General features: G+C 40.9%; 1 protein-coding gene across 1 annotated transcript in view; it reads right to left on the bottom strand.

The window, feature by feature from the left end:
• Nucleotides 1-25,758, bottom strand: part of SLC2A9 (solute carrier family 2 member 9) — a 160,147-nt gene that overhangs the window by 9,371 nt on the left and 125,018 nt on the right. The window contains exon 11 of the mRNA XM_026648045.2: nucleotides 24,790-24,917. Within this exon, the coding sequence (XP_026503830.1) occupies nucleotides 24,790-24,917 (128 nt within the window). The remainder of the gene's footprint in view (nucleotides 1-24,789; nucleotides 24,918-25,758) is intronic.

The raw sequence follows: 25,758 nt of genomic DNA, 5'->3' as shown, positions 1-25,758 counted from the left end.
CTGTTTAGATTAATAGGTTACATTCTGTAAGTAGCATAGCCTGGAAAAATGTGGAATTAGTTGAGTACAGTCCCTTGCTGGATCATTTAATAATGTGTCAATTGATTCCTTATTCAGTTCATCTTGCTGTAGGGCTCAGTTGCTAAGTGGTGGTGTGATAACTGTAAAGAGGATAAAACTACCACTTGGCAGCAGGTATTCTCAGAAACAGACAGGAGAATAAGTGAATGAATTCACCTTGGAGAGGTGTTGAAGAAACTTGAGCTTTTGAAACATAACTATAAGGGGAAGGGTAACAGCCCTCTTGTGTACAATACTATAAAATCCCTCCTGACCAGAGACACCAAAATCCTTTTACCTGTAAAGGGTTAAGAAGCTCAGGTAACCTGGCTGACACCTGACCCAAAGGACCAATAAGGGGACAAGATACTTTCAAATCTTGGTGGGGGGAAGGCTTTTGTTTGTGCTCTTTGTTTTGGGGGTTGTTCGCTCTTGGGACTAAGAGGGACCAGACATCAATCCATGCTCTCCAAATCTTCTGAACAAGTCTCTCATATTTCAAACTTGTAAGTAACAGCCAGGCAAGGCGTGTTAGGTTTATCTTCGTTTTCTCAACTTGTAAATGTTCCTTTTGCTAAAGTGTTTACCTCTGTTTGCTGTAACTTTGAACCTAAGGATAGAGGGGGTTCCTCTGGGCTCTTTGAATCTGATTACCCTGTAAAGTTATTTTCCATCCTGATTTTACAGAGATGATTTTTACCTTTCTTTCTTTAATTAAAAGCCTTCTTTTTAAGAACCTGATTGATTTTTCCTTGTTTTAAGATCCAAGGGGATTGGGTTGGTATTCACCAGGGAATTGGTGGAGGAGTCTCTCAAGGCTACCCAGGGAGGGAAAGGTTTTGGGGGGGAAGACAGAGTTTCCCAAATAACTCATAAATCATTTGGGTGGTGGCAGCAAAAGCAAATCTAAGCTGGTAGTTAAGCTTAGAGGTTTTCATGCAGGTCCCCACGTCTGTACCCTAAAGTTCAGAGTGGGGAAGGAACCTTGACACAGGCCTTTTAAAATCTTCTCATTTGGAAAAAGAAACTTTAATTATCTTGCTCTGTGATGTTTACCTGATGTTTTTTAACTGCATTGTGAGCCTTTTTGAGATTATTCTCTATGGAAATGTAATCCAAAACCAAACTGAGATGTATTTAGTATTTTTTTTATTTGTACCTGATCTGCCATCTCTAGAATAGCAGCAGTGTTTCATAATTATCTGATTACCCCATTACTTGTTTGGGGAATTTTACCTGGGGACTGTTGCCTTCTCTTCATTTTCTTAATCTGCTGTTAATTTACAGGGGCAAAATTAATGACATTTAATCAAGACCCCATGTACTCTGATATTTAAATTCACAGATTCCAAGGCCAAAACAGACCACTCTGATCATATAATCTGACCTCTTGTATAACATAGGCCTTAGAACTTTCCCGCTATGATTCCAAGAGCAACTCTTTTAGAAAAACATCCAATCTGGATTTTAAAATGGCCAGTGATGGAGACTCTATAATGACCCTTGGTAAATTGTTTCAATGGTTAATTATTCTCACTGTTAAAAATCTACAACTTATTTCTAGTCTGATTTGGCTAGCTTAAACTTCCAGCCATTGGAATACGTTATACCTTTCTCTGCTAAACTGAAGAGACCATTATCAAATATTTGTTCCCCATGTAGGTACTGATAAACTGATCAAGGTAGCCCTTAACCTTCTCCTTTTAAGCTAAATAGAATGAGCTTATTGAGCCTATCATTACTATATAAGTAAGGCTGCGTGTCTGTTAGAGGTCACGGAAGTCACAGATTCCGTGACTTTCCGTGAATTTTGCATCGGCCAGTGTGGCGGGCAGCCCCTTGGCCAGCAGCAGCAGCAGCTTGGGTGTGAGAGGGGGCTCAGGGCTGGGGTGCGGGACGGTGTTTACCTTGAGGGGGGCTCCCCGGAAGCGGCTGGCATGTCCCTGCAGCTCCTCCTAGGCAGAGGGGTCAGGTGGCTTTGTGTGCTGCCTCTGCATGCAGGCACCACCCTGCAGCTCCCATTGGCTGCGGTTCCTGGCCAATGGGAGCTGCAGAGCAGGTGCTCATGATGGGGGCAGCGCTTGGAGCTGCAGGGACATGCCGGCAGCTTCTGGGAAAATGCACAGAGCCAGGTAGGGAGCCTACCAGCCCCGGCAACCCTCCTCCCCTGGCATGAATGTGGGTCCCGGGCTGCCGCCCGGCCCCAACACCAGCAAGAGTCCCAGGTCGCATGACGCCACATTCTCTCCCCCCCACCCCCCAGCACCAGTGGGGGTCCTGGGCTGCCACTCGCCAGCCCGCCCCCACCACCAGCGGAGGTCCCGGGCCATGCGCCACTACCTGCCCCACCCCCAGCACCAGCAGGGGTCTAGGATTGCGTGCTGCTGCCTGTCCACCCCCCCTCCCAGCATGGTCTCAGGCCACCCTCCCCAGCACCTCCGGCCCAAGTTTTAGTTAGGAGTATATAGTACAAGTAATGGACAGGTCACAGGTCGTGAATTTTTGTTTACTGCCTGTGATCTGTCCATTTTACTAAAAATACCCATGACTAAAATGTAACCTTAATTATAAGGCATGCTTTCTAATCCTTAATCATTCTTGTGGCTCGTCTCTGAATCCTCTCCAATTGATCAACAGCCTTCTTGAATTGTGGACACCGGAACTGGACACAGTATCCAGACGTAGTTGTACGAGTGCCAAATACAGGTGTAAAATAACCTCTCTACTCCTACTTCAGATTCCCCAGTTTATGCATTCCCAGAATCACATTAGCTCTTTTAGCCAGAGTGTCACACTGGAAGCTTATGTTCCTCTGATTATTCATCACAACCCCCAAGTCTTTTTCTTTTGCTTCCCACAAAGTCCCCCATCCTGTAAGTATGATCTTCATTCCTAAGGCATAAATTTACAATTAGCCATATTAAAAATGTCTATTGCTTGCTTGAATCTAGCTTACCAACAGATCCACATTGCTCTGTATCAGTAACCTGCCCTCTTCATTACTTACCAGTCCCCAAATTTTAGTGTCACCTGAAAACTTAAAATTATTACTGATAAAGTTTTCATCCAAGTCATTGATACAAATGTTAAATAAGATAGGCCAAGAACCGATCTCCATGGGACCCAACTAGAAACATGATTCCCCATTTACAATTACATTTTGAGATTTATCTCCTCCTGTCCCTTTGCTTCCCTTATCGATTTTCTACAATTCCTAGCTTCTGGTTTTTATATTCATTACTATCTACCTTTCTTTTGTTTTTTTATATATATTATATATATATATATATATATATAATAAGCTCCCTTTACCTCCCCTCTAAACCAAGTTAGACTTTTAACCAATATGACCTTCTTCCTTGATTGTGGGTTTTGGGTGTTCTTAATCAAGTCCCAATTTTCATTCTTATTTTTCTGATTAAATTCTGTAGCAAGGCCCTTTATTTTCTGAAAAATCCAGTGGAATATATTAGACATTCTGCATCAGTTCCTGAATTTACTGAATTAAATATGAAAGTGAATAGCACCATCAATGGATTTTAGTTTACTCTGCTCCCTAAATTTGCAGTTTTCAATGTCACAGATTTTGACATTGTATATCTGCATTTTAGAGATTGCCATGAGGGCAATTTAGAGGTTATGATAATTGACTAGGGATGAATTGGAGTTTCTGGCACATGAGAGGATATGTGATGAGATCTGATAAGCACACTGATTGGATGTTTCTACTAAAATGATCAGCAGTGAAATATTTACTCATGATAACATTTAAATTTGTGACAACATGTTTCAGAATCAACAACCAATTGAGATGAATGCATTGGTGAAGAAACCCCATATGAACTCCTTGCATTCTACTTTAAAGCAGTAGGTGCAGGAGGTTTAAAACAGATAGTAAGAAAGTCACCCAGTCTTGAGTTGAAGACATCATGAGATGGAGAATTTACTACGTTCCAGTGGTTAATCATCCTCACTGCTAAACATTTTGCCTAATTTCTAATTTGAATTTTTCTGGCCTCACATTCCAACCATTGGTTCTTGTTGTGCCTTTCTGCACTAGACTAAATAGCCCACTAGTAGCCTGTATTTTCTCCCCAGTCATCTCTCAGTTTTCTTTTTGATAAATTAAACAAACTAAGCTCTTTAAGTCTCATGATAAGGCAATTTCTCCAGGGTAAGGCATTTTGTGGCTCTTTTCTGTACCCTCTCCAATTTTCAATAGCCTTTAAAAAATGTGGATATGAGACCTGTATACAGTATTCCAGGAGGAATGGGGAGGAGATTCTGAAAGGCATAAATTGCAGTTAAATGCCTAACTCCCATTCATTTTATATTTCCCCCTTAATACATGATGCAGCGTTTTATTCTGTATGTGTAGCAGAATAGCCCAAATGAGCTTTTCCTTGTCTAACCTTCACCTAAGAAAGTGAAAAGAAATGCTGATTACTTTGGTAAAAGATTTTGTCATTTCTCTAACTACAGACATAACTATTTTAAAACACCAAATACACTTATTTTATTCTTTTATAACTTGATTAAGATAATACCAATGGGTAGGGAAGCCTCGATACTCACTTTTTTGTCAGTACTCCCCATTATTCAAATTGTACAGTATAATTAAAAAAATTAAAAATGTATCATTATACATTTGTGGAAATAATCAAAAGGAACCCTACTGGGTAAATGAATCTCAGGAACTAAAAAGGGGAATCTCAAGTGTAGAAAAATGAGGCAGAAAAAATATGGAGGTGCATGCAGGGTGCTAATGAAATGTATAATGTGGAAGTGCCACTTCACCAGGAGAAATGAAGACACACATGGGCCAAAAAGGGAAACAGGAGAAAATGAAATACATATCAGGCCTCATTGCACAGGCCAGCAGAACAGAATGAGCAGCACTTCCTGGCACAGACAGTTCTTACTGTGCACGGATCCATCTGGACTATGATGAACGAAGCAGATTTTTTTAAAAAAGATACTGCAGTGAACATCATTCTTAAAATTGGACAAAGAAAACAACACGTACCACATTTCTCATACTCTAGCATTCCGACCAATACAGCAGTATCGGCAGGACAGTTATTTCAGCTCCACTGATTTTTGTTTTTAATCAAAACGTCTTAGCCTTCAAGACCTTGCAGACTGATCGCTTACCTAGGTCTTTATGTATTCAAAGCACTACACACATATCATGCAACTTATTGTCCCCACTGCCTCGGCCTTGCTGCAAGGAATGGTGCTGGGAAACAAGGTATCTGCCTCCTCCTTGTCCCTTTTGGGATGGTAGGAGTCTCCAAGGGAATAGAAAGGAGGGGGATGGGGGGGGGAATCACGGCCATCACTGAGGATAGGGATGTACACAGACCCTGAAAGGTGGAAGGAAGGCTCCTCCCACTCACTACCTGGCCCAAACTAATTACTTCACTTTTGGTCCACCAATTTCCTATGAACTTATAGCAAAAAGCTCATTCTTCCTGAGTGTATTAGAAAGGATATATATCATTATCTAAACTATCAGTTTGTCCATTTACTTTCCATGGTAAAGCATAGTTACTGTGTGATATTCTCAGGCTAGGTTCCAGGACTTGTCTGACTGAGGAGTTCTGTCTTGCCTCCCTGCTTCAGGAATCCCCTTCCTCCATCTCCAGGTCTGCACCTAACAGGCTAATCCTGCCTGATGCTCAGGCAGGAGGGGAACAGGTTATGTGAGGAGGCACGTGTGAAGATGAATTGACATGGAAACTTGCAGATGAGACAGTGGAGAAGCTGGGGAGTGGGGGTGGCAAAGTGGCAACTGGTCTCTGCAGGGGTGGACATCTTGTTTAACGGGGGGGGGGGTAAGAGCTGGAAGGGAACCATTATCAGTCTTTTAAGAGTTAAATGGTGCCACTTAGATTGAAGGGGGTACTATTGCCACCTAAGGAATTGCTGTGTAGGTCCACCACACCAAGGGGCATCATTGTACTCAATCCCTGTCTTCCTCCATTACTCTGCATTTTGACTCTCACACATTATGGCAGAGTCGTGATTAAACAGAGGTAATATAGAGCAATCATCTTTTTGAAAACAGGAACAGAACACACAAGAATACAGGAAAACCCCAGGACAAAAGTGATTAGTTCTCTTGCTTTTCTCTACAGCTCACCACTGTTTGTAATGTTACTTAGGCAAAGAAACAAGTATAAATTAGCACAGCCACACTAAAATCCCAGATTCAATTACACTGATCTGAGTCCTCACTGAAGGCACACGGTGAAGAGTTCTGTGTTGTTGTGTGTATCCCCTGACTAGGATGACCATATTTCCCTATGCGGAATACAGGACACCTGGTAAAATTACTCATATTAAAGCAAAGTTGACAGCAATCAATCAGAACTATGCAATACAAACATTCAAATTAACATCAAGTTGACTGAGCCCCCTTTAAAAATCAATACTGCATAGCTGGCTTCTTTTTATTTACCTTCTTGTCTTTAAGGCTTTAGGGTCCATACGGGGAGGGGTGACACACACCCCTCCCCCACCGGGAGAGTTACACCCCCCTCATACCCATCTCTCACATGGGGGGGGTGTGTGTGTGTGACCGACCGATCTTACCCTCCCTGCCTGGTGGGTGCTCTCCGCCCTCCGTGCCTGGCTGGACCCTTGGGATGAGCCCACCTTTCCTGGTACCTGGCACTGTGTCTTCCCAAGGCAATGAAGTGGGGGGCATGCGGGAATCGCATCCCCCCTCAGATTCCTGCCAGGGTTCACGCTAGAACGTGGCCAACAGCAGCCTTTCGGCCCTGTGCGGGAGGGAAGGGACAGGAGCTGCTTCCAGCCACAGGGGAGGAGGAGTCGGGGAAGAGATGACCTGGCCTATGTCTTTGCAGAGCTCAGCCCTTCCCTCCCCCCGACCCCCATGGCTGGAAACAGCTTGTCCCTGCCTCCCTGCACAGTGTCTAAAGGCAGCGAATACCTCCAGGCTGCTGCTGGCCATAACTCAGCTGCCTCCTGTCCCCCAGCAACAGCCTAAGCAGGAAGGGGTTAGGCCCTAAGGTTGCATTGTGCACTAAGGCCCAGGGAACCTGACTGCAGGGCCTTCATCTCGCAGAGCCTGGCCAGAGATGTGGCTCAGCAGGGGAGGGTACCTAAGGGATGGAGCAGCCCCGCTGTCCCTGGGGGCAGGACCTAGGGTGGTGGTGGTGGGGGAGAGGGTGCTAAGCCCCTGCCTTGTGGGGCTGCTGTGGAGTCTGCAGGTTCAGGGTGGGAACAGGCTGGAAATCACTTCCCCCGCATACTTTAGAGCTTAGCTGAGGGGCGGAGAGGCTTTCCTGTGCCAGCGCTGCGCGAGGCTTTGGCACACACAGGGCTTGGCTCCTCCTGGCAAGTGCCCTGGGCCGAAAAGTCTTGGGCTTTCCCAGGGCGCCAGCCCAGCCAGAGGCAGTGGGGGAAGGAAGGAGCCTGCCAGCCAGGCTTTTGGTAGCTGAGTGCTCCGACCAAGGGCTGCTTCTCTGCACGGTGCTGGGAGGAGAACGTGTCTTCTGGGGACCATGCGCACTAGTAAGTTTAGACAGCTCTGCATTTGAGTGAGAGCAGGGGACATGATGGCTACACCTTTTAATTCTGCTGCCCAGCCTGATTTCCAAGCCCCAGGAGCCACTGCTCTTTACAAAGACATACTGCATTTCCCCATAGTACTCAACCCCTCAAGGTACTCCCCTGTTCCACTGCCTTTCGAGAGACATAAGTTATGCCTAAATGTATAGGTTGCATAAATGCTCATCTGCAAGATCTCACTACATCAATTTTTCAAAGATGAATCAATTTTATAGACTTCAAAAGTCTTTGAGACTTAAAGTCACTTCCACTGGGTTTGCGATCAAGCACTAAACAGAATGGCCAAAGGGAGCATTTTAAATTCCAGAATTTTATAAGTGCCCTTGATGGTAATAGTTACAAAGAACTAGCCTGATTCTATAGTTCTCTGAGTAAGGGTTGCAAAACTTTAATAGCAGTAGCTGAAAATAAATTTGAAGAGCTTTTGACTTTCCTGGTCTGCATTCTAATAGGAGTGTGAAGGGATGCTCTGTTTGAACTTTTTCAATTGCAAAAAGAAAATTTATTCCCAGGGAAACCTAACTTCTCTTTATGCTCTTTTATAAAACTTTCATTTCTTTGCTTAGGTGGATCACAGCTCCATTTTATTCAAGAGCATCACATATTTGTACAAGTTAGACAAACTTCTCGGAGCATCATTAATAAACATTGTTTATTTTATGCTATACCAATGCTTTAGTAAACATTAATGTAAAGTTAATCATTATTAGGATATTTCTCATTTGTGGAGTATAATCTTCCTGTCCCATGGGAATTTGAGATTTTAAAAACATTTCTCATCTTGAATTGGGACAAAAAGTTAATCTTCAAAAGACACCTCTACCCCAATATAACGCTGTCCTTGGGAGCCAAAAAATCTTACTGTGTTATAGGTGAAACCACGTTATATTGAACTTGCTTTGATCCGCTGGAGTGCGCAGCCCTGAGCCCCCAGAGCACTGCTTTACCGCGTTATATTCAAATTCGTGTTATATCGGGTTGTGTTATATCAGGGTAGAGGTACATGTTTTCAGATTTTTGATTTGTGAAAATTTTTGATTGGGTCAATTGAAACATTTTGGTTTGATAATTTCAAAATGTTTCATTTCAATTTTTATCTTAAAAAAACAAACCTATAAATTTATTTTAAAATTAATTATTTTGACCCCAAAAACACACCCTTTCCCATGAACAGTTTTTGTTAGATGAATCAGTATTTTTTAAATGAAAAACATTGTTGAAAATTTCCCAGACAGCTCTAGTTTTTAACTTAACCAACAGCACCTGTAGAAGTCAGCGGTGAGAGCTTAGCACTTTTGAAAATAAGGCTATATAATTAGTTACTTTGGGTCTGATCCTGTTCCACTGAAGTCAGTGGAACTTTGTCACTGACCTTGATGGGTGCAGGATTAGACCCGCAGTACTTAAATATGCATTTAGAAATCTAACTTTAGGCATACGGGTTTAAAAGTTTTGGCCTAAAGCATTTTACACATTAAATTAAAAACCAATGTTTAGTTGATTTTTTAATAATGAGCTCTAAAGGATAAATTAATGATGAAAAATAGAAGTTTATTTTTGCTGCCTTAACTTCATTGTGTACAAATTGATTTCAAGATATAGCATAAATTGAAATGTGATTATTTTATTAGCCATTGTAGAACAACTGAAAAATTGCAAGCAGCTGTTCTTAAACCACTGAGATTCAGTTTTATCACAGCTAAATTGTCATGTATTTTGAGCAACTTCTGCAGCTTCATTAATTTTTCCTGTTGCGTTATGGCCTAAGGCTAAACCACTATATTAATATTTGTACTACTTTTTCCTGTTACAGGCCATTTCTTGTTTGTTTTATTGTCTATACTTTGGTACACTGCAATTTTACCATTTCTTTATGGTAATAATAATTAGAGCTGCATTCTGTAGTTCTGCTAGAGTAGAAGATTTGCTAGTGTTTCTGAAGTAAACTCGCGTTTCCTAAAGATTGCTTCTAAACCGAAGCTTGACATAGAAAAGGAGTTGTGTGAAAATCCTACACAAACTGATAGGCTAATATAGATCCCTATTGATTTCTGTGCACCATTCTATTATGTATACCTATCAAGAAACTCAAAAGGCAGAGTTTTCAATCAAACCATAATTAGAGGACTGAACAACTTAGGTCAGCCCAGCCTTGGGGGTTGTGACCCCAGAGTCATAGTGAACACATTTCAGGGTGGGGGAATGGGGGGGTGTCACAAACACCATGCCCATTCCATATAGCTAAAGGGGAAGAGGGTTCTGGCTAGATGACAGGAGGAATTCTGGTATGGAAAAATTAAGAATTACTAGCTTAGGTGACCTGGATACACAGCCTTCAATTTCTATGTTTCTAAGAGTCTGAATACAACCCATGGTGATAGAGACTGACAGTTGTTAATGTCTCTTTAGTCCCTGGTGATAGATAATTTGGTGACCTCTGTCTGGATCCTAGCAGACTGGTATCTACATCACATGAGTAATCCTTGTTGACAGCTTTGGAAGAGAAGCCAAAGAATTGGGTACACACAGTAGTCGCTAAATGACCCTCAGACTGCTAGAAATACTTTGATGGGCTTTGATTTAGGCCCTTATAATGTTTATTCTTATACCTGCTATGCACAGAAAACAGTGCATTTTTGCAGATTCCAAAGAGTGAAAGATAAGGCTTCTGATCTAATGGGCTCTAAGTATTAGAATATCAGTCAGCAAACTTAAGTCACATAAGCTATCACGTTGGGAATCAAGTAACCACTAGCTCTGATTAGCCTAACTTTGAAAAGCTTGCAAGCCAGTCTAGATCAAAAGTGCATTGCTAGAAAGAAAGTATACATAACACAATGAATGGACTCTTAATTTTCTCTTTTATGTTCTCTGTACAAATGTACTTTTTTTGCTCCCAATCTAAATGGCTTACTTTTAATATTTAAATCTATTTGTGAGTTTTAGTCAAAGACTTATTCATGTCAGGAATTAAGCTTTTAAGAAACCCGGAGGGCTCAATGATACCTACAATTAAATGATTAAAAAGGAAGCTTGTGCAAAGTAATTAATGTGGGGCTCTAATTCCAGGCCAAGTAGCATGACATGTAATTTAACCTCACAGATGAATAGATTCAGGATATTCAAATACTGTAGAAAAAGATCCCTCACTAAGAATTAGATACATGCAAAAATAGGGTTCATTCTGTCTTGTCTTGTCCTCTGCAGATTCCATTGGCTAAAACAATGTGGAGACAATTGCTCTGTCAGTGTAATTCCATTGACTTCAATGGAATTGCATCAATAGAGAATGTGACTCTGGACTTGAAGTACGCTAGTTTGTGCTGGGATCCTGTTAGATATCACAAGCTCAGCAAGGTGAGTCTGGATTTGTACTTGGATGGGAAACTGCTAGTGAAGATGCAGCTCAATTTATAAAGTACCTACCCGCTGGAGGAGCGAGGCACTGTTCACACAAATATTTAAAAAGAGACAGTGGGATTTCCAAAGCGCTCATTGTTGTCATAATTCTGCTCCAGTGACACCCGTAGAAGCAGAGTTAGGCCAATGTTCAGTGCTTTTGAGAACCCCACCTGGAAATGATATTAACCCCAGGAACAATGGTAAATGAACCATTCCTGGGCACCATCAAAATGATATTGGCACTCAGGTTGTCAAGAATGAATAAAGAGAGAAAGCAAAAGCAATCAAGAAGAAGGGAAACAAATTAATACACCTGGCATCCTGCCTTGAGGATCCCCAAACATGGGCCCCCTAGCAGATTTTCAAAGAGAGAGTATTGCAAAGGAACAAGCACAAAGAAAGTCTTTCCACTGGATCAGAGATTGTAATGCCAAAAAATGACAGCAAGAGCATCATCCAAGCTGACCTTAGCAAATGTAATAAATAGTAAGAGGTGTTCTCTCGGCTAAAGACTGTGGAACTATGCAATGATAAAAAGCAACGAGCATCTTTCATACTGTTCCTTTTATCCTGAAACATTAAAACAGCTTGAGGGGAAAAAAAATCTCTTTTTTTATTAATATCTAGAGATCTGGCCATTTTACACATTTGTAATGTTTCATGACCAAAGTATATAGGAACCTAATGTGACCTCATTTTGATTCTTCTTCTACTTAACTGACCTGTACTGTCTCCCTTTTTCCTCTAAAAAAGAACAAATATGTTTTGGTGCTTCCTTAACAGAGTGCCCCCTTGCAGTATTGCACAGTGCAGCTGTCACAGTTCAGGGCAACTGTACCCGTATTTCCCCTCAGTAGTCCAGCAAGGGCACCCAATCTCAGGCTTCCACCTCCCTAGCTGTTCCTCTCTCGAGTAGAGACCCACACCTCTCTCCCTTCTGACCAGGGTATTTCCAGGCTGCACAGTTCCCTGCCTTCACTGTGTATTTCACAGTTTGCCCATGAACACCTGCTTGCTTTCTCTTGAGAGAGAGTTAACAGTTGTAAGTACCACACAGTTCTTTCTATTACAGGAGTGGGTGGGTGAGGTTCTATGGCCTGCAATGTGTGGGAGGTCAGACTAGAGCAGGGGTTCTCAAACTTCATTGCACCGTGATCCCTTTCTGACAACAAAAATTACTACACGACCCCAGGAGGAGGGACCGAAGTTTGAGCCCACCCAAGCCCCACCACCCCTGGTGGGGGGCCAAAGCCAAAGGCTTTAGCTCCAGGCAGGGGGGCCTGTTACCTGAACTCCACCGCCCAGGACTGAAGTCCTCGGGCTTTGGCTTCATCCCTGGAACCCAGAAAGTCTAAGCCAGGCCTGGTGACCCTATTAAAATGGGGTCACGACCCGCTTTGGGGTCCTGACCCACAGTTTGAGAACCACTGGACAAGATGATCATGACAGTCTCTTCTGGCCTTAAATCTATGAGTTTATGCAAGCCTACTTCATTATTCAGGTAAAAAGCATTACAGAGAAAACATATTAAAAGCAATAAAAGAACCTGCACACACCCCAATAAGCTTACCAGAATTAACCCCCATCCTAACATGGATCCGGACAGGCCCAGTCCTATGCTGGACTAGGAAGAAGGCCCTAAACAAGTTTAAAACCAGGTCATTTATTCAGAATCCCTTGCTTTGTCTATTTGACCCTGGAGAATCTTCTTTGAACTAATACAGGCATATGTTTCCAGGAGAGTGGTTTCTCTGGAGATGTTACAACCTGAGTGAATTTGCCTAATCACTCCTGATGTTCTCCTATTCACCCTTTCCATGGAGATACACACAATTCCACAATACCACATACCCAATTGCATTTTTAATACAATGGACCCCAAAGGTATTAACTTAATTCAATAAAGTTCATTCAAGATATTGCAGGATATTGTCAGTCTGTCACAGCAGCAGCCACTCACCTCAGTTTCCCAACAACTCGCCCACTGCTCTGCCCAGCCTCCAACACCTTCTGGGTTGCAGAGACTTAGCTCTCTGGCTGGTCACTTACAGTCCTACTGCTTCTGAAGCACTCAAAGTGCAAACAAGTACGAAGGAACATAAACTCTTCCTATTCCTCCAGGAGAACTGGTAGGCACTGGTCTCTGACCCTAGCCAGTCTTCTCGCCCACAGTGAGCACCCCATATCTCTCTGAGTATCCTCCCTATCCCCCAAGCTGAGCAGGGCTCTTCTTTTTAAGCTCCTCCCTTGAAGACCATTTCCTGCTCCAGGTGTCCTAATTTGGGGTTGATTGGGCCTTCAGTAGCCCACTAATCCCTTCCTATCTTGTGTGGAGGTTTTCTGCCCCATTACACCTTTCTCTTTGATTGTAACTAGGCTTGAGTGAAAAATTTGCTACAAATGATTTATCTCACATAAGAACACGGTTTCCTCAAATTTGTTTTACAATTTTTGGTGAGTTTTTTCCCCCTCTATAGATTGATCCTGAATATACTACAATTATTAAATACTTAAAGATTAAGGATGAGATTTTCAAAAAAGCTCAATGAGGGCTGAACTCCGCAGGAATATTAGTCAATGGGAATTTCACCAGTGACTTCCATTGAGTTTAATGGGAGCAGAGTTCAGTCAATGGGGAGCACTTTTGAAAATTTCAGTCTAATATTTCAGCTGTATTGATTAGTTGTGATTGATCGCATAAGACATGGTATTATCTCTGTTCCCTGACTAGATGGGCACATGACAGCATGAATGCATGATGGCATGTACAAATTTAAAATTTGCTTTGAATGAGTATTTGCAGATGCCTGTTTCAAATATGCTTTCAGCAAACAATAATGATCATTAAACTGATTACTTAAATGTTTGGGTAAAGAACATAAAGGACACTGCGCAAGTGAACTCATTTTGAAATGTAAGTAAATACTTGTTCAAATCTTTTTGTTGTATTCACTTAGCTCTGAATAGTACTGTCCAACTCGTTATTTAACCAGAAAAGAAAATCATAAAGTAAACCTTTTCATGTCTTATGCATCCCCCAAAACAGAACCTTTAGCAAACAACATTTGGACTTGGTACATAACAGAGAGGAAAACAGACATAACTGAGTTCAACATTTCAACCTGACAGATTTCTTAGAATGAGCTACGATCTCTCTCATGGATTTTCTAAGAATCCCATTTCTGACAACATGCCTTCTTTAAAATGAATAAAGATAACTTCTTACGAGGCACTATATCCTCCACCCTCTTTCAAGAACCCTGAAAAATTATTTGAAAGGCAATGGCTAAAGACATTTATACTAGCCTGATCCTATGCGTTTGAGCAGTGAGCCTATGAATACTACTTGTCTGGATGACCTGATGCTTGGGACGTGAGACACATACTTTAGATCTCAAGAAACTGTATTCACCAATGTATTATTTATATGGTCCAGGAGAAATACAAGCCTTTACAAGATTTGTTTTGGTCACTTCTTTAGTTTTTGAAGTAATTTCACACAGGAGAAAAAAGATTGATACGGCAGGCCAGATTTTCAAAGACTTGCTTTGTTTTAGTCACATCAAAAGTGTAGTTAGAAATACAGATGGGCAAAATTTTTCAACCAGAACTTGTTTCAGTGAAAAATACAGATTTGGTGATAGTACAACATTAGCAAGTTCATGTCAATTTCATGAAACTCAGTTAGAAAACACACTCAAAAATTTGTAAACAAATAGAAAATGTTTTAACAGTTTTGAAATGAAACATTTCAAGTTTTTGATTTGAATCAACTTTCTGTTTTGAAATTTCCTTGGATTTTATTAAAAAAATTTAAAAAATAATAATTTAAAAATGTTTGAAATTTAAATGTATTTCTAAAACTTTTTGAATCCCCCAATATTTAGGGGGAAAAATGGTTTGGGTTCATTTCACACAGCTCTCGTTAGGACTTTATGTGCCCTCCAAACCCACAAGATGCTTTAATATGATTTTCAAAGGACATTGCCCAACACTCAGATAATGGATGATTTCCAACAGTCATTATCAAAATTCTAGTGCAGGGCAGAAGCAGGGATTGGCGCAAGATCATTATCTATAGTAAATGAGTGAAGTTAGTGTTTAAGAAAGAAGTTAGGGCTTGATCCTGCCAGATGGTGAATGTCTCTTATGACATGCTGAGCACACTCAGCTCCCACTGACTTCACTGGGTTCTGTTGGGTGCTCAGAAAATCAACCAATTTATTGAGATAGCCAAATACGGATTTAAGAAACTAATTTTAGGAACACATTTTTGAAAGTCTTGGCCAGCCAGTGTGGAACTGATACAGTAATTACAGTTACATAAAAGACAACATTGCTTGTTCTTAAACTCATGTCATTTGCTGTTTTTATATTATGCTTATACAGTTTTTGGCAAGTGAAATAATTAAATAATTAGAGCTGAGCATAAATAAATAAATAATTGTAATATTGAAGACAATAAACCCTCTACTAAATGATCACATTAATACAGAAATAAACAAATTAGTATTTTAATTTACTCCCACGAGATTGGGGCAGGATGTTGAGGGTTTTAGGTCCCAGTTTGGGGAAGACTGAGGCTGATAATTAATTTTATGGATGTCAGTAATCCCTTGCTCATGTGTGTAAAGTTAAACATTTGCATCAGTCTTTGCAAGATTAGGACTTTAGTTTGCTCTGTTTAGATAGAATGTATTCAGTAAGATTTCCAGCTCTCCAAGCAAATGCTGAATCTCAGTATATTATTTCTACGGTATTTGAAAAAAATGCCCTTCCTCAAGGTTTGAACAAATAATAGAAAGCAGTGATTTCCTTTATCTGCAAAATCCTTAGCTTTAAGTACCAAAGTGGAGTGGGCCCTCAGAAGTTTGAGATTCATGTCCCAGTACAGTGCATTTACTTTAAAAATACAGTAACTCCTCACTTAACGTCCTCCCGCTTAACGTTGTTTCAAAGTTACATTGGTGCTCAATTAGGGAACATGCTCATTTAAAGTTGTGCAACGCTCCCTTATAATGTCATTTGGCTGCCTGCTCTGTCCACTGCTTGTAAGATTCTGTGGAAGAGCAGCGACTTTACAAGGGAGCATTGCACAAGTTCCTCTTCTCTGCCTCCTCCCCCTCCCTCCCAGCACTTCCTCCACTGCCGAACGGTTGTTTGGTAGTGCTTAGGACTTTCTGGGAGCGAGGGGGAGGAGCAGGGAAGTGCCGCATCTCCACTCCTCCCCCTCCCTCCCAGAAAATCTTAAGCGCCGCTTACCAGCTGTTTGGTGGCGCTTAGGACTTTCTGGGAGGGAGGGGGAAGGGCGGGGAAGCATTGCGTCTCCCCTCCCCCCCCCTCGCCCCCCAGAAAGTCCTAAGCGCTGCCGAACAGCAGTTTGGCGGTGCTTAGAACTTTCGGGGGAGGGGGGGAAGGAGCGGGGATGAGGCATGCTCCAGAGAGGAGGTGGAGTGGGGGTGGGAAGAGGTGAGCCTGGAGTGGAGCGGGGACAGGAAGAGGTGGGCCTGGAGCATTCCCGGCAAAGTCGGCACCTGTTCTTTTCCAGGGAAGCTGCCGCTGCTGCTGCGAAGGTGCTTCCTAGCATCCTTGCCTGCAGCGGGCTATGCCTGGGTGGGGTAAGCCAGGGGCACTTCCCAACCACAGTACAGTACAGTACTGTACAGTTTATAATGCCTTTTGTCTGCCCCCCCAAAATTTCCTTGGAACCTAATCCCCCGCATTTACATTAAATCTTATGGAAAATTGCATTCGTTTAACATCGTTTCACTTACAGTTTCATTTTTCAGGAACATAACTACAACGTTAAGTGAGGAGTTACTGTATAGATGATCAGAAGAGGAAGCCTGCCAAACAATCAGTGGGGCCACAGGACAATTGAGGTGCTAAAGGAGTACTCAAGGAAGACAAGGGCATTGTGGAGAAGCTAAATGAATTCTTTGCATCGGTCTTCACTGCATAGGATGTGAGGGAAATTCCCACACCTGTGCCATTCTTTTTAGGTGACTCTCTCAGACTGAGGTGTCAACAGTGGAGGTTTTGGAACAAATTGATAAATTCAACAGGATTAAGTCACCAGGACCAGACGGAACTCAAATTTGAAATTGAAGAACTACTAACTGTGGTATGTAACCTTTAACTTAAATCAGCTTCTGTACTAGATGACTAGAGGATAGCTAATGACACACCAATTTTTAAAAAAGGCTCCAGAGGCCATCATGGCAATTGCAGGCTAGTAAGCCTAACTTCAATACAAGGCAAATTGGTTGAAACTAGAGTATAGAACAGAATTATTAGACACAAAAATGAACGTTATTTGATGGAGGAAGAGTCAACATGGCTTTTGTAAAGGGAAATCATGCCTCACCAATCTATTAGAATTCTTTGAGGGCATCAACAAACATGTGGATAAGGGTGATTCAATGGATATAGTGTGCTTGGACTTTCAGAAAGCCTGTGACAAGGTCCTTCACCAAAGGTTCTTAAGGAAACTAAGCACTCATGGGATAAGAGGGAAGGTCCTCTCATGGACTGGTAAGTGGTTAAAAGATAGGAAAAAAAGGAAAGGAATAAATGGTCAGTTTTCACAATAGAGAGAGGTAAATAGGGATCTGTATTGGGACCCGCGCTGTTCAACATATTCATAAATGATCTGGAAAAAGGAATAAACAGTGATATGGCAAAGCTTGAAGACAATATAAAATTACTCAAGATAGTTAAGTCCACTGCAGACTGCAAAGAGTTACAAAAGGAGCTCATAAAACTGGGTGACTGGGCAACAAAATGGCAGATGAAATTCAATATTGATAAATGCAAAGTAATGCACATTGGAAAACATGATCCCAACTATACATATAAAATGATGGTGTCTAAATTAGCAGTTACCACTCAAGAAAGAGATCTTGGAGTCATTTTGGATAGTTTTCTGAAAACATCTTCTCAATGTGCAGCGACATTCAAAAAAGCTAACAAAATGTTAGGAACCATTAGGAAAGCGATAAATAATAAGACAGTAAATATCATAATGCCACTATATAAATCCATGGTATGCCCACACCTAGAATACTGTGTGCAATTCTGGTTGCCCCAACTTAGAAAAATGTATTAGAACTGGGAAAGGTCTAGATCAGGGCAATAAAAATGATTAAGGGTATGGAACAGCTTCCCTAGGAAGAGAGATTAAAAAGACCGGAACTGTTCAGCCTGGAAAAGAGACAACTGGAGGGATATGATAGAGGTCTATAAAATCATGAATGGGTGGAAAAAAAGGTATTATTTACCCCTTCACATAACACAAGAACCAGAGGTCACCCTGTGAAATTAACGGGTGGCAGGTTTAAAACAAACAAAAGGAAGTACTTCACATAACGCACAGTCAACTTGTGGAACTTGTTGGCAGGGGATGTTGTTAAGGTCAAAAGTAAAAGTGGGTTCAAAAAAGAATAAGTTCATGGAGGATAGGTCCCTCAGTGGTTATTAGCCAAGATGGTCAGGGATGCAATCTCATGCTCTGGGTGTCCCTAGACCTCTGACTGTCAGATGCTGGGACTGGTCGACAGGGAACGGATCATTTGATAATTGTTCTGTTATTTTCATTCCCTTAGAAGCATCTGATATTGGCCACTGTCAGAAGACAAGAGATTGGGCTAGATGGACCTTTGGTCTGACCCAATATGGCCATTTTTATGAGGCTAAATCCAAGAGTGATAAAAAGTTGTTGTCACCACTTTATCCAAAGTATTTTAAAATAAAAATACAGCTTTAAAAATTACTATTGCAGCTGCAGGGATTTTCCCTCAAGGTCTGTTTTTGTCTTCAGAGCCCAATCCTATGAACTATGGAGTGTCCTCAATGCCCAATTAAATTAGAGGGTGTAGAGAGCACTGAACACCTCTCAGGAGGCAGTCTCCTGAAGTGATGAAGAGAAGTCTGAAATGCCTCCAGACTGAGAAATACAATTTTTATCCTGTGTCTGTATAGGAAAAAGTTACAAGATCACATGTGATGAAGACATCACAATTCCTACAATTTTAAGCTAATAAATTTAATGCATAAAACAATGAATGTTTTTGACATCTGTTATTTAAAAGATATTATGGCTTTGCCTCTTAATTTTCTTGTTGCAAATACTATATATACCTAAACCTCGCAGCTCAATCTGAGCAGCTGTCCCTGCAAACAAAGATGTGAGCAGATAAACATAGAATTTTGCCATCTGTCAGTAGAAAAGGACTGCAGGGACATGTTAAAAGACTCTCAAGTTGCAGACTCCTTGAGAAGAGAATAAAAAGTCTTCATTGGACCATAACAGTTTTCAGTTTTTCATCGTAGCAGAATATAGCCAGAGAAAAAAAGTTTTAAAAAACGTACGTTATTTAGAAATGGGTAGCTAATCCACAAAGTTTGTGTAATAAAGAGGGAGCAACAAATAGCAGTTTGGAAAACATTAGAGCCACACTTTTTTTGCACTGCAGTGATATGATTATAATGTAGTATTCAGATGTGCACATCAAATACACTTTGCATATTTCCTTATAATGTACTGCTTTCCATTTTAAACTTAATTTTGACTTTCCCTCTAACTTTCAATTCTTAAAATAGTTATCACATTGAAACCAATTTAAGAAATCGATACAAACAAATTACTCTACTTTCAATATTCTACAATTGGATGGGAACCCATATAATATTTTCAATTATACATTTGCTTTAGAATCTTAACTCCACGTTTTAGTGCATGGGTCAGGCAAGTAGCTATCTTACTTCACTAAATTTAACTACAGGGATTGATGGGGGAAATTTTGACATTCAAACTAATTATTAGGTGACATTTTGGAGAATTGACTGCCAATTAATTTTCAATAGCTATGAATATTTTACACATTTTCCCCAAAAATTTTTAACATAAAACGGTTGTGAAAAGTATAAAATATGTATAAATAACTGCCTCTTCTTGTTGCTTTATAAAACAAATTATTGAAAAAATGCATGGAGCAATCATACTAAAATTTAAACAGATTGAATGGATTATTCATTTTGTTAAGATGTTTCAAGCATTGATAAGGTTTTTTTAAGTCATGCTATAAGAACAAAATTAAAACACCCTTAACCAGGAAATGACTATGAGGCTATTGACTCTGTAATGAAGTATGGGTAGATGCTGTAATTCAGAGAACAAACCTGACTGAAAGAGCTGGACAAAGAGAAAGTTAAGGAAGACCATTCTTAAATTCCTGATTTATTCTCTCTAACTTTGTGAATGAGGAAGGCATTACTGGTCACTTTCATGAATAATCTTAGAAGAAAATTAAAACCCAAGTAACTCTGTTTTCATGTACATACATCTGATTTCAAATTGTAAGGAAGCTCTATCAACAAAAACAAACCGACAAAAACAGCAGTATACGTTGCCTTCAGTATAACTGAAGATGTATTTTTGTCATGAAAAAGTAGAATTTTTCATTAAGCTAAATTATGGATTTCCCAGGACAACATGAAATCACTAGAAAAATGTTAGTATATAGATGAAAAACCAAAGAATTTCAATCACTTTTTAGCTGCTGAGATCTACATAGTGCCTTTTTAAACAGTTAACACTCAGGGCATGACCTATGATGAGGGGTTAGCAGAAACACAGAATACATATAATACAATCTAGCAAAGATGATCACGGACTACATTAAATGAGAGATGTGCCTGAGCTACACAATTCAGATCGGGCTGCCAGAAGGGCAGTCTCCAAGTGAGAGCTCAAGAAGCAGAAACGAGGGTACAAACACGGGGCACCTTGAATATCCCTACAAGAAAAATCTGAAAAAAAGCGTGATTTTTAGGAGAAAATTGCCCTGACAAATGTACACAATTATGGTTGGATTTTCAAAATCACAAAGCATTAGCCTAATTCCACTGAAGAAAATGGGAGTTCTAGTTACTTCAACGGGAGCAGAGTTAGGAAGCACATAGTACTTTTTGCAAATCCTTACTCTTTACGGGTTGACTCAATACCAAGTGAAGCCAATGAAAAGACTCCCACTGATTTCACTGAGGATTGGATCAGGCTCGTAGGGCTTATTACTGTGAGCAGTCTAACTGAAGTCAATGGCAACAGTGAGCTGGGCAAAAAATTTTGGTGAATGATAAATTTACCAAAAAATGAAGTTTTGGCCAACGAAAATATGAGGAAGTTGTTTTAAAAAAAAAAGTCAAAACAGTTCATTTCAACATTTTCAAAATGAGCCATTTTGACATTTAGTTTCAAATCGATCTTTTTCATTTAGAAAATGTCATTTTGAGTCAACATTTCATTTTTAAAATGTCTTCATTCACCCAAGATGATTTCCCCCACCCCCTATTTTTTTGTTTTGGTGAGAAAAAACAGTTCAGATTTGGTTTTTTTGGATTTTTCAGTTTAGCCCAAAAGCCAAAACATCAGTTATTCACTCACCTCTAAGGAGTAGAAAAGGTTCAAAGGACTGGGATCTTTGTATTCAGTTTACATTTCGAAGGTGTTCTTAGTAATCAAAAGGCTAAAGACCTCCCCCACTCCTTTTAAATGCAAGATTTGATTAGCTGGGTCAGTGTTTATAACAGTTTCCAGATCTCTCACATAAATTAGAATTCATGCAAAGAAATGTAACTGGTGCTACTTGGGAAAAGATGTCCTATATGCTACTCTCACTGAGAATAAATGTCTAGCAGAAACAGTACACATTTTACATCAAGTATTTTTTCAGTTATAAGTAGACACAAAAAGCAATTTTCAGAAATTAAAAAATCCCACCACTTATTCTAAATCTCATTACCCAGAAAGGACTTGTCCAATTAGCCTCAGACTTTCCAGAACAATTCCCCTCTGGACAACAATTAGATGTGAAAAACTTCTGCTTCCTTTTCCCTAAAACATTTTCTGTTTGTGTCCACTTAAAATGGTAACAGGCAATTATGGTGTCACTACTTTGGCTTTGTAATTGTGAATCTCGCTTTTATCATGTTATCACAGGGTGGGATGACCCTTTAAGGAAGCTGGGTTTAGTCCCCACCTGTGATTAACTAGCTGCATCCCAGCTGGTGAGATAAAAGGTCAACAAGCAGCTCACTTACAGGGAGAAGGGATGCTCATGCAGGAGACTCAGGAAATAACCTGGTAAGGAGGGCTTGCCACACCAGCCAGATGAAAGGCCTGGCTGGGAATACCTGCTAGATAGGTAGCAGCAAAAGACCTCTGAGACAAAGGCTTTAGGAGGGCCAAGACCTGGTTTACCTCTTTTGACCAACATTTAGCTGTGTTTGAACAATAAATGCATCCCTGGGGAAAGGGACTGAAATATTGTCGTTGGTGATAGATTCACTGATGCACTGTCCAGTGAACTGGCCCACCAGCTTGCCTGAAAGTAGGGAAACAGAAACAGGGTCCTTTGCCATGTTTGGAGAGACCTTGCTACACACGTAGAACTGCAATAAGTATATGGCTGACAAAGCGGACAAAAGGCTTGATGTAAACAAACTGGAGAGAGTCCAGAGGAGAGCACCAAAAATGATAAAAGGTTTAGAAAGCCTCACCTATGAAGAAAGGTTAAAAAAACCTGGCATGCTTAGTCTTGAGAAAAGAAGACTGAGGAGGGACTTTATAAGTCTTCCAGTATCATAAGGGTTGTTATACAGAGGATGGTGATCACCTGTTCTCCATGTCCACTGAAGGTAGGAAAAGTAGTAATGGGCTTAATCTGCAGCAAGGGAGATTTAGATTAGACACTAGGAAAAGAACTGTAAGGATAGTTAAATTCTGGAATAGGTTTACAAGCGAGGTTGTGGAATCCTCGTCAATGGATTTTTAAGAACAGGTTAAACAAACACCTGTCAGGGATGGTCTTCTAGATATACTTAGTATCCAAGTCCCTTTGAGCCCTACAGTTCTACATTTCTATGATTCTATCCAAAATCCCATTTGACTGAAGTGAATGGGAGTCTTGGTATTGACTGCAATGGGTACTGGATCAAACCTGAAGTCCCCATTTATCACCCATGTTCATAATTTCTTTGAAGGTCATCATTCATTTTTTTGGGAGCATAAAACTCTCCTTCTCTAAGTCCCCACTGTGACATTCTATACCTTGGGGGACCCCAAATTCCTCATTTTCATATAATCATAATCTTACATATAAAGCATGCCTTGTAAGGTATCAGGGGAAAGGTTATGATCTGCTGAAAGTCATTTCTCTATCTGTACATGTGTATCATTAATGCATATGAAGTTATGAGAATTGCGTTGTATCGTGGTCACTAAAACATGCTGTAAGATGGGGAATCAGCCAGATATTAGCTCCCCAGAGGCAACAGCAAGGAAAGTAGCCAACGCCCGGGTGGGGTGTCAAACAACCCATCGACAGCCATTGTCCAGCAAGGGAGCTACGAAGCAATGACTCACCTGCATGAGGCCACACCAGGGGAATTGCTCAACCTTGCTTGGAGAGACTCAGGGCTAGTCTACACTGGCAACATTAAAGTGCTGCCGCAGCAGTGCTTTAATGTGCCTTGTGTGGTCGCAGCGCTCTAAAAAAACCACCCCTGCGAGGGGCGTGGCTCCCAGCGCTGGTGCACACTCTATACTGGTACTTTACCACACTGAAACTTGCTGCGCTCAGGGGGGTGTTTTTTCACCCCCCTGAGCGAGAAAGTTGCAGTGCTGTAAATTGTCAGTGTAGACAAGCCCTCAGCAATGCCTCCCAGACATGCCTGGACTTGTGCTCCCCAAGCACATGGACTGAGGGTATAAAACAGACAAAGTGGACACATACTGGGCCCTTCTCCTGCCCCCACGTATGCTGCAAGCATCCAAGACACTGAGAAGAAGATAAGATTCAACACAGGAGATTGGCCCAGGTTTAAGGAACAAACCTGTATATTACGGACTGCAATATCCAGTGGGGTGAGAAAAACTGCTTAATCTAGTTGCTGCCCAGTTTAATAGGGTTGAGAGTTTAGACTGCGTGATTATATTTTATTTCTTTTGGTAACTGACTCTGACTTGTTGCCTATCACTTAAAATCTACCTTTTATAGTCAATACATTTGTTTAATTGTTTATCTTTACCAGTGAGTTTGTATGAAGTGTGGTGCAAATCTGGTTTGACAATGGCTGGTGTATATCCACTTTCCATTGTTGAAACGGTGAACCAATTAATAAATTTGCACTGCCCATCTTGAGCTGTGCAAGACGGTATATTCCTGGGGTACAGTGCTGGGAGCTGGGGGAATTTGGCTCTGGTGCCTTTCTCCGTGTGATTCGTGAGTGGCTCTGGGAGCATTCACGCAATCCAGCTGGGTGTGGAGGCTCCACATGTGGTTGTGCTGAGTGATCACAGCGCCTGGAAGGGTTGCTGCTGGTGACTAGCAAGGCATTGTGAGAGACAGCCCAGGCTGGGGAGACTTCAGGGGGCACAGTCCCAGGCAGCATCCTGGTCCCAGGCTGCACCCTGGGGGGATCCCATCACACCCACCTTCCCCACCAGAAATAAGCTATTGTTCAGAAGCCCACAATATAATAAATATTTTCCTCCTCACTTTCCGTTAAGTGGAGCTTCAGCAGAACATACATTTACAATTGACACACCAAAATGCATCAAAAGGAGGTGCAGGTTTCATTCCACTTCACAACAAAGAAAGTTTCACAATGACCCGATGATAAACTATTAATTCAATTATCATACAGTTAATTGTGCATGGTGTGTACCTGAATAAAAGGGAAAAGAAGTCCCACTGAGAAGTTGGAGAGCCAGTTGACTGTCCCAGCTATCACAAATGCGGCAGGCTTTTGAGACTGCTGAAAAAACTCTCCAGTCAAGACGAATGGAATCCCACCTGAAATGTAACAGCCAAGAAATGGTTGGTTTAATAAACTCTAATGCCTAAAGCTGTGGTAGCAATCAATACGGAAATGTCAAAAATTCACAAGCACTGAGATCTGTGACATCAATCAACGTCTGGTGCAGCTCTCCATCTCTATTCTTGTGTGAAGTTATAACAGGTAGACCTTGAACACTAGGATTTATTATTCCACATGGTTTATTGAAACTTTAATTTTAAAGGGCTTGGCTTCCCCCTCCATTATACCAGCTTTACATGAGTATAACTCCTTTGTGGAGTTACATTGACGTAAAACTGGTAACAGAATGGATAATGGAGCCCAAAGTGTTTACCAATTTAATTTTAAGTTGATAACATGGGAGCAGTTTAATTCCTGTTCTTACTAAAACAGTCAAAATGCTGCAGTTTGAGGGATATTCTGTAACAGATTTTATGTTAAACATTAAGATTTGGACAGGTGATTTAGAAATATACTTTAAAAAGAAAGATGAGGTATTAAATAACTGCATAATTATTCACATTTTTGTAACAGTGAAGCTGGAAATGATGAAAAAGCAAATAATTACTACTCTGTTTAGTATGCTTTCATTGTTATTTATTTCACACACACACACACACACACACACACACACACACACACACACACTATTAAAAAGTTCTTTTAATTCTAACCCCTTTGGAAACTCCATTTTTCCATAATACCCACAAATGTAAAAAACAAACCCTATTATATGTTATATCCATTCTCTGTGTTGTCTCCCACTATGTTTCTATCTGATCTATCTTTGTCCTTTAGATTGTTAGCTCCGTGGGTGGAGACTTTATCTTCATTTGG

The sequence above is a fragment of the Terrapene carolina genome, unplaced genomic scaffold (genome assembly GCF_002925995.2).
Source record: "Terrapene carolina triunguis isolate 2854851 unplaced genomic scaffold, T_m_triunguis-2.0 Scaffold66, whole genome shotgun sequence".
In the NCBI taxonomy this organism is placed as follows: domain Eukaryota; kingdom Metazoa; phylum Chordata; order Testudines; family Emydidae; genus Terrapene; species Terrapene triunguis.
Note: the sequence above shows the minus strand (reverse complement) of the source record. Positions and strands in the feature narration are given on the sequence as shown.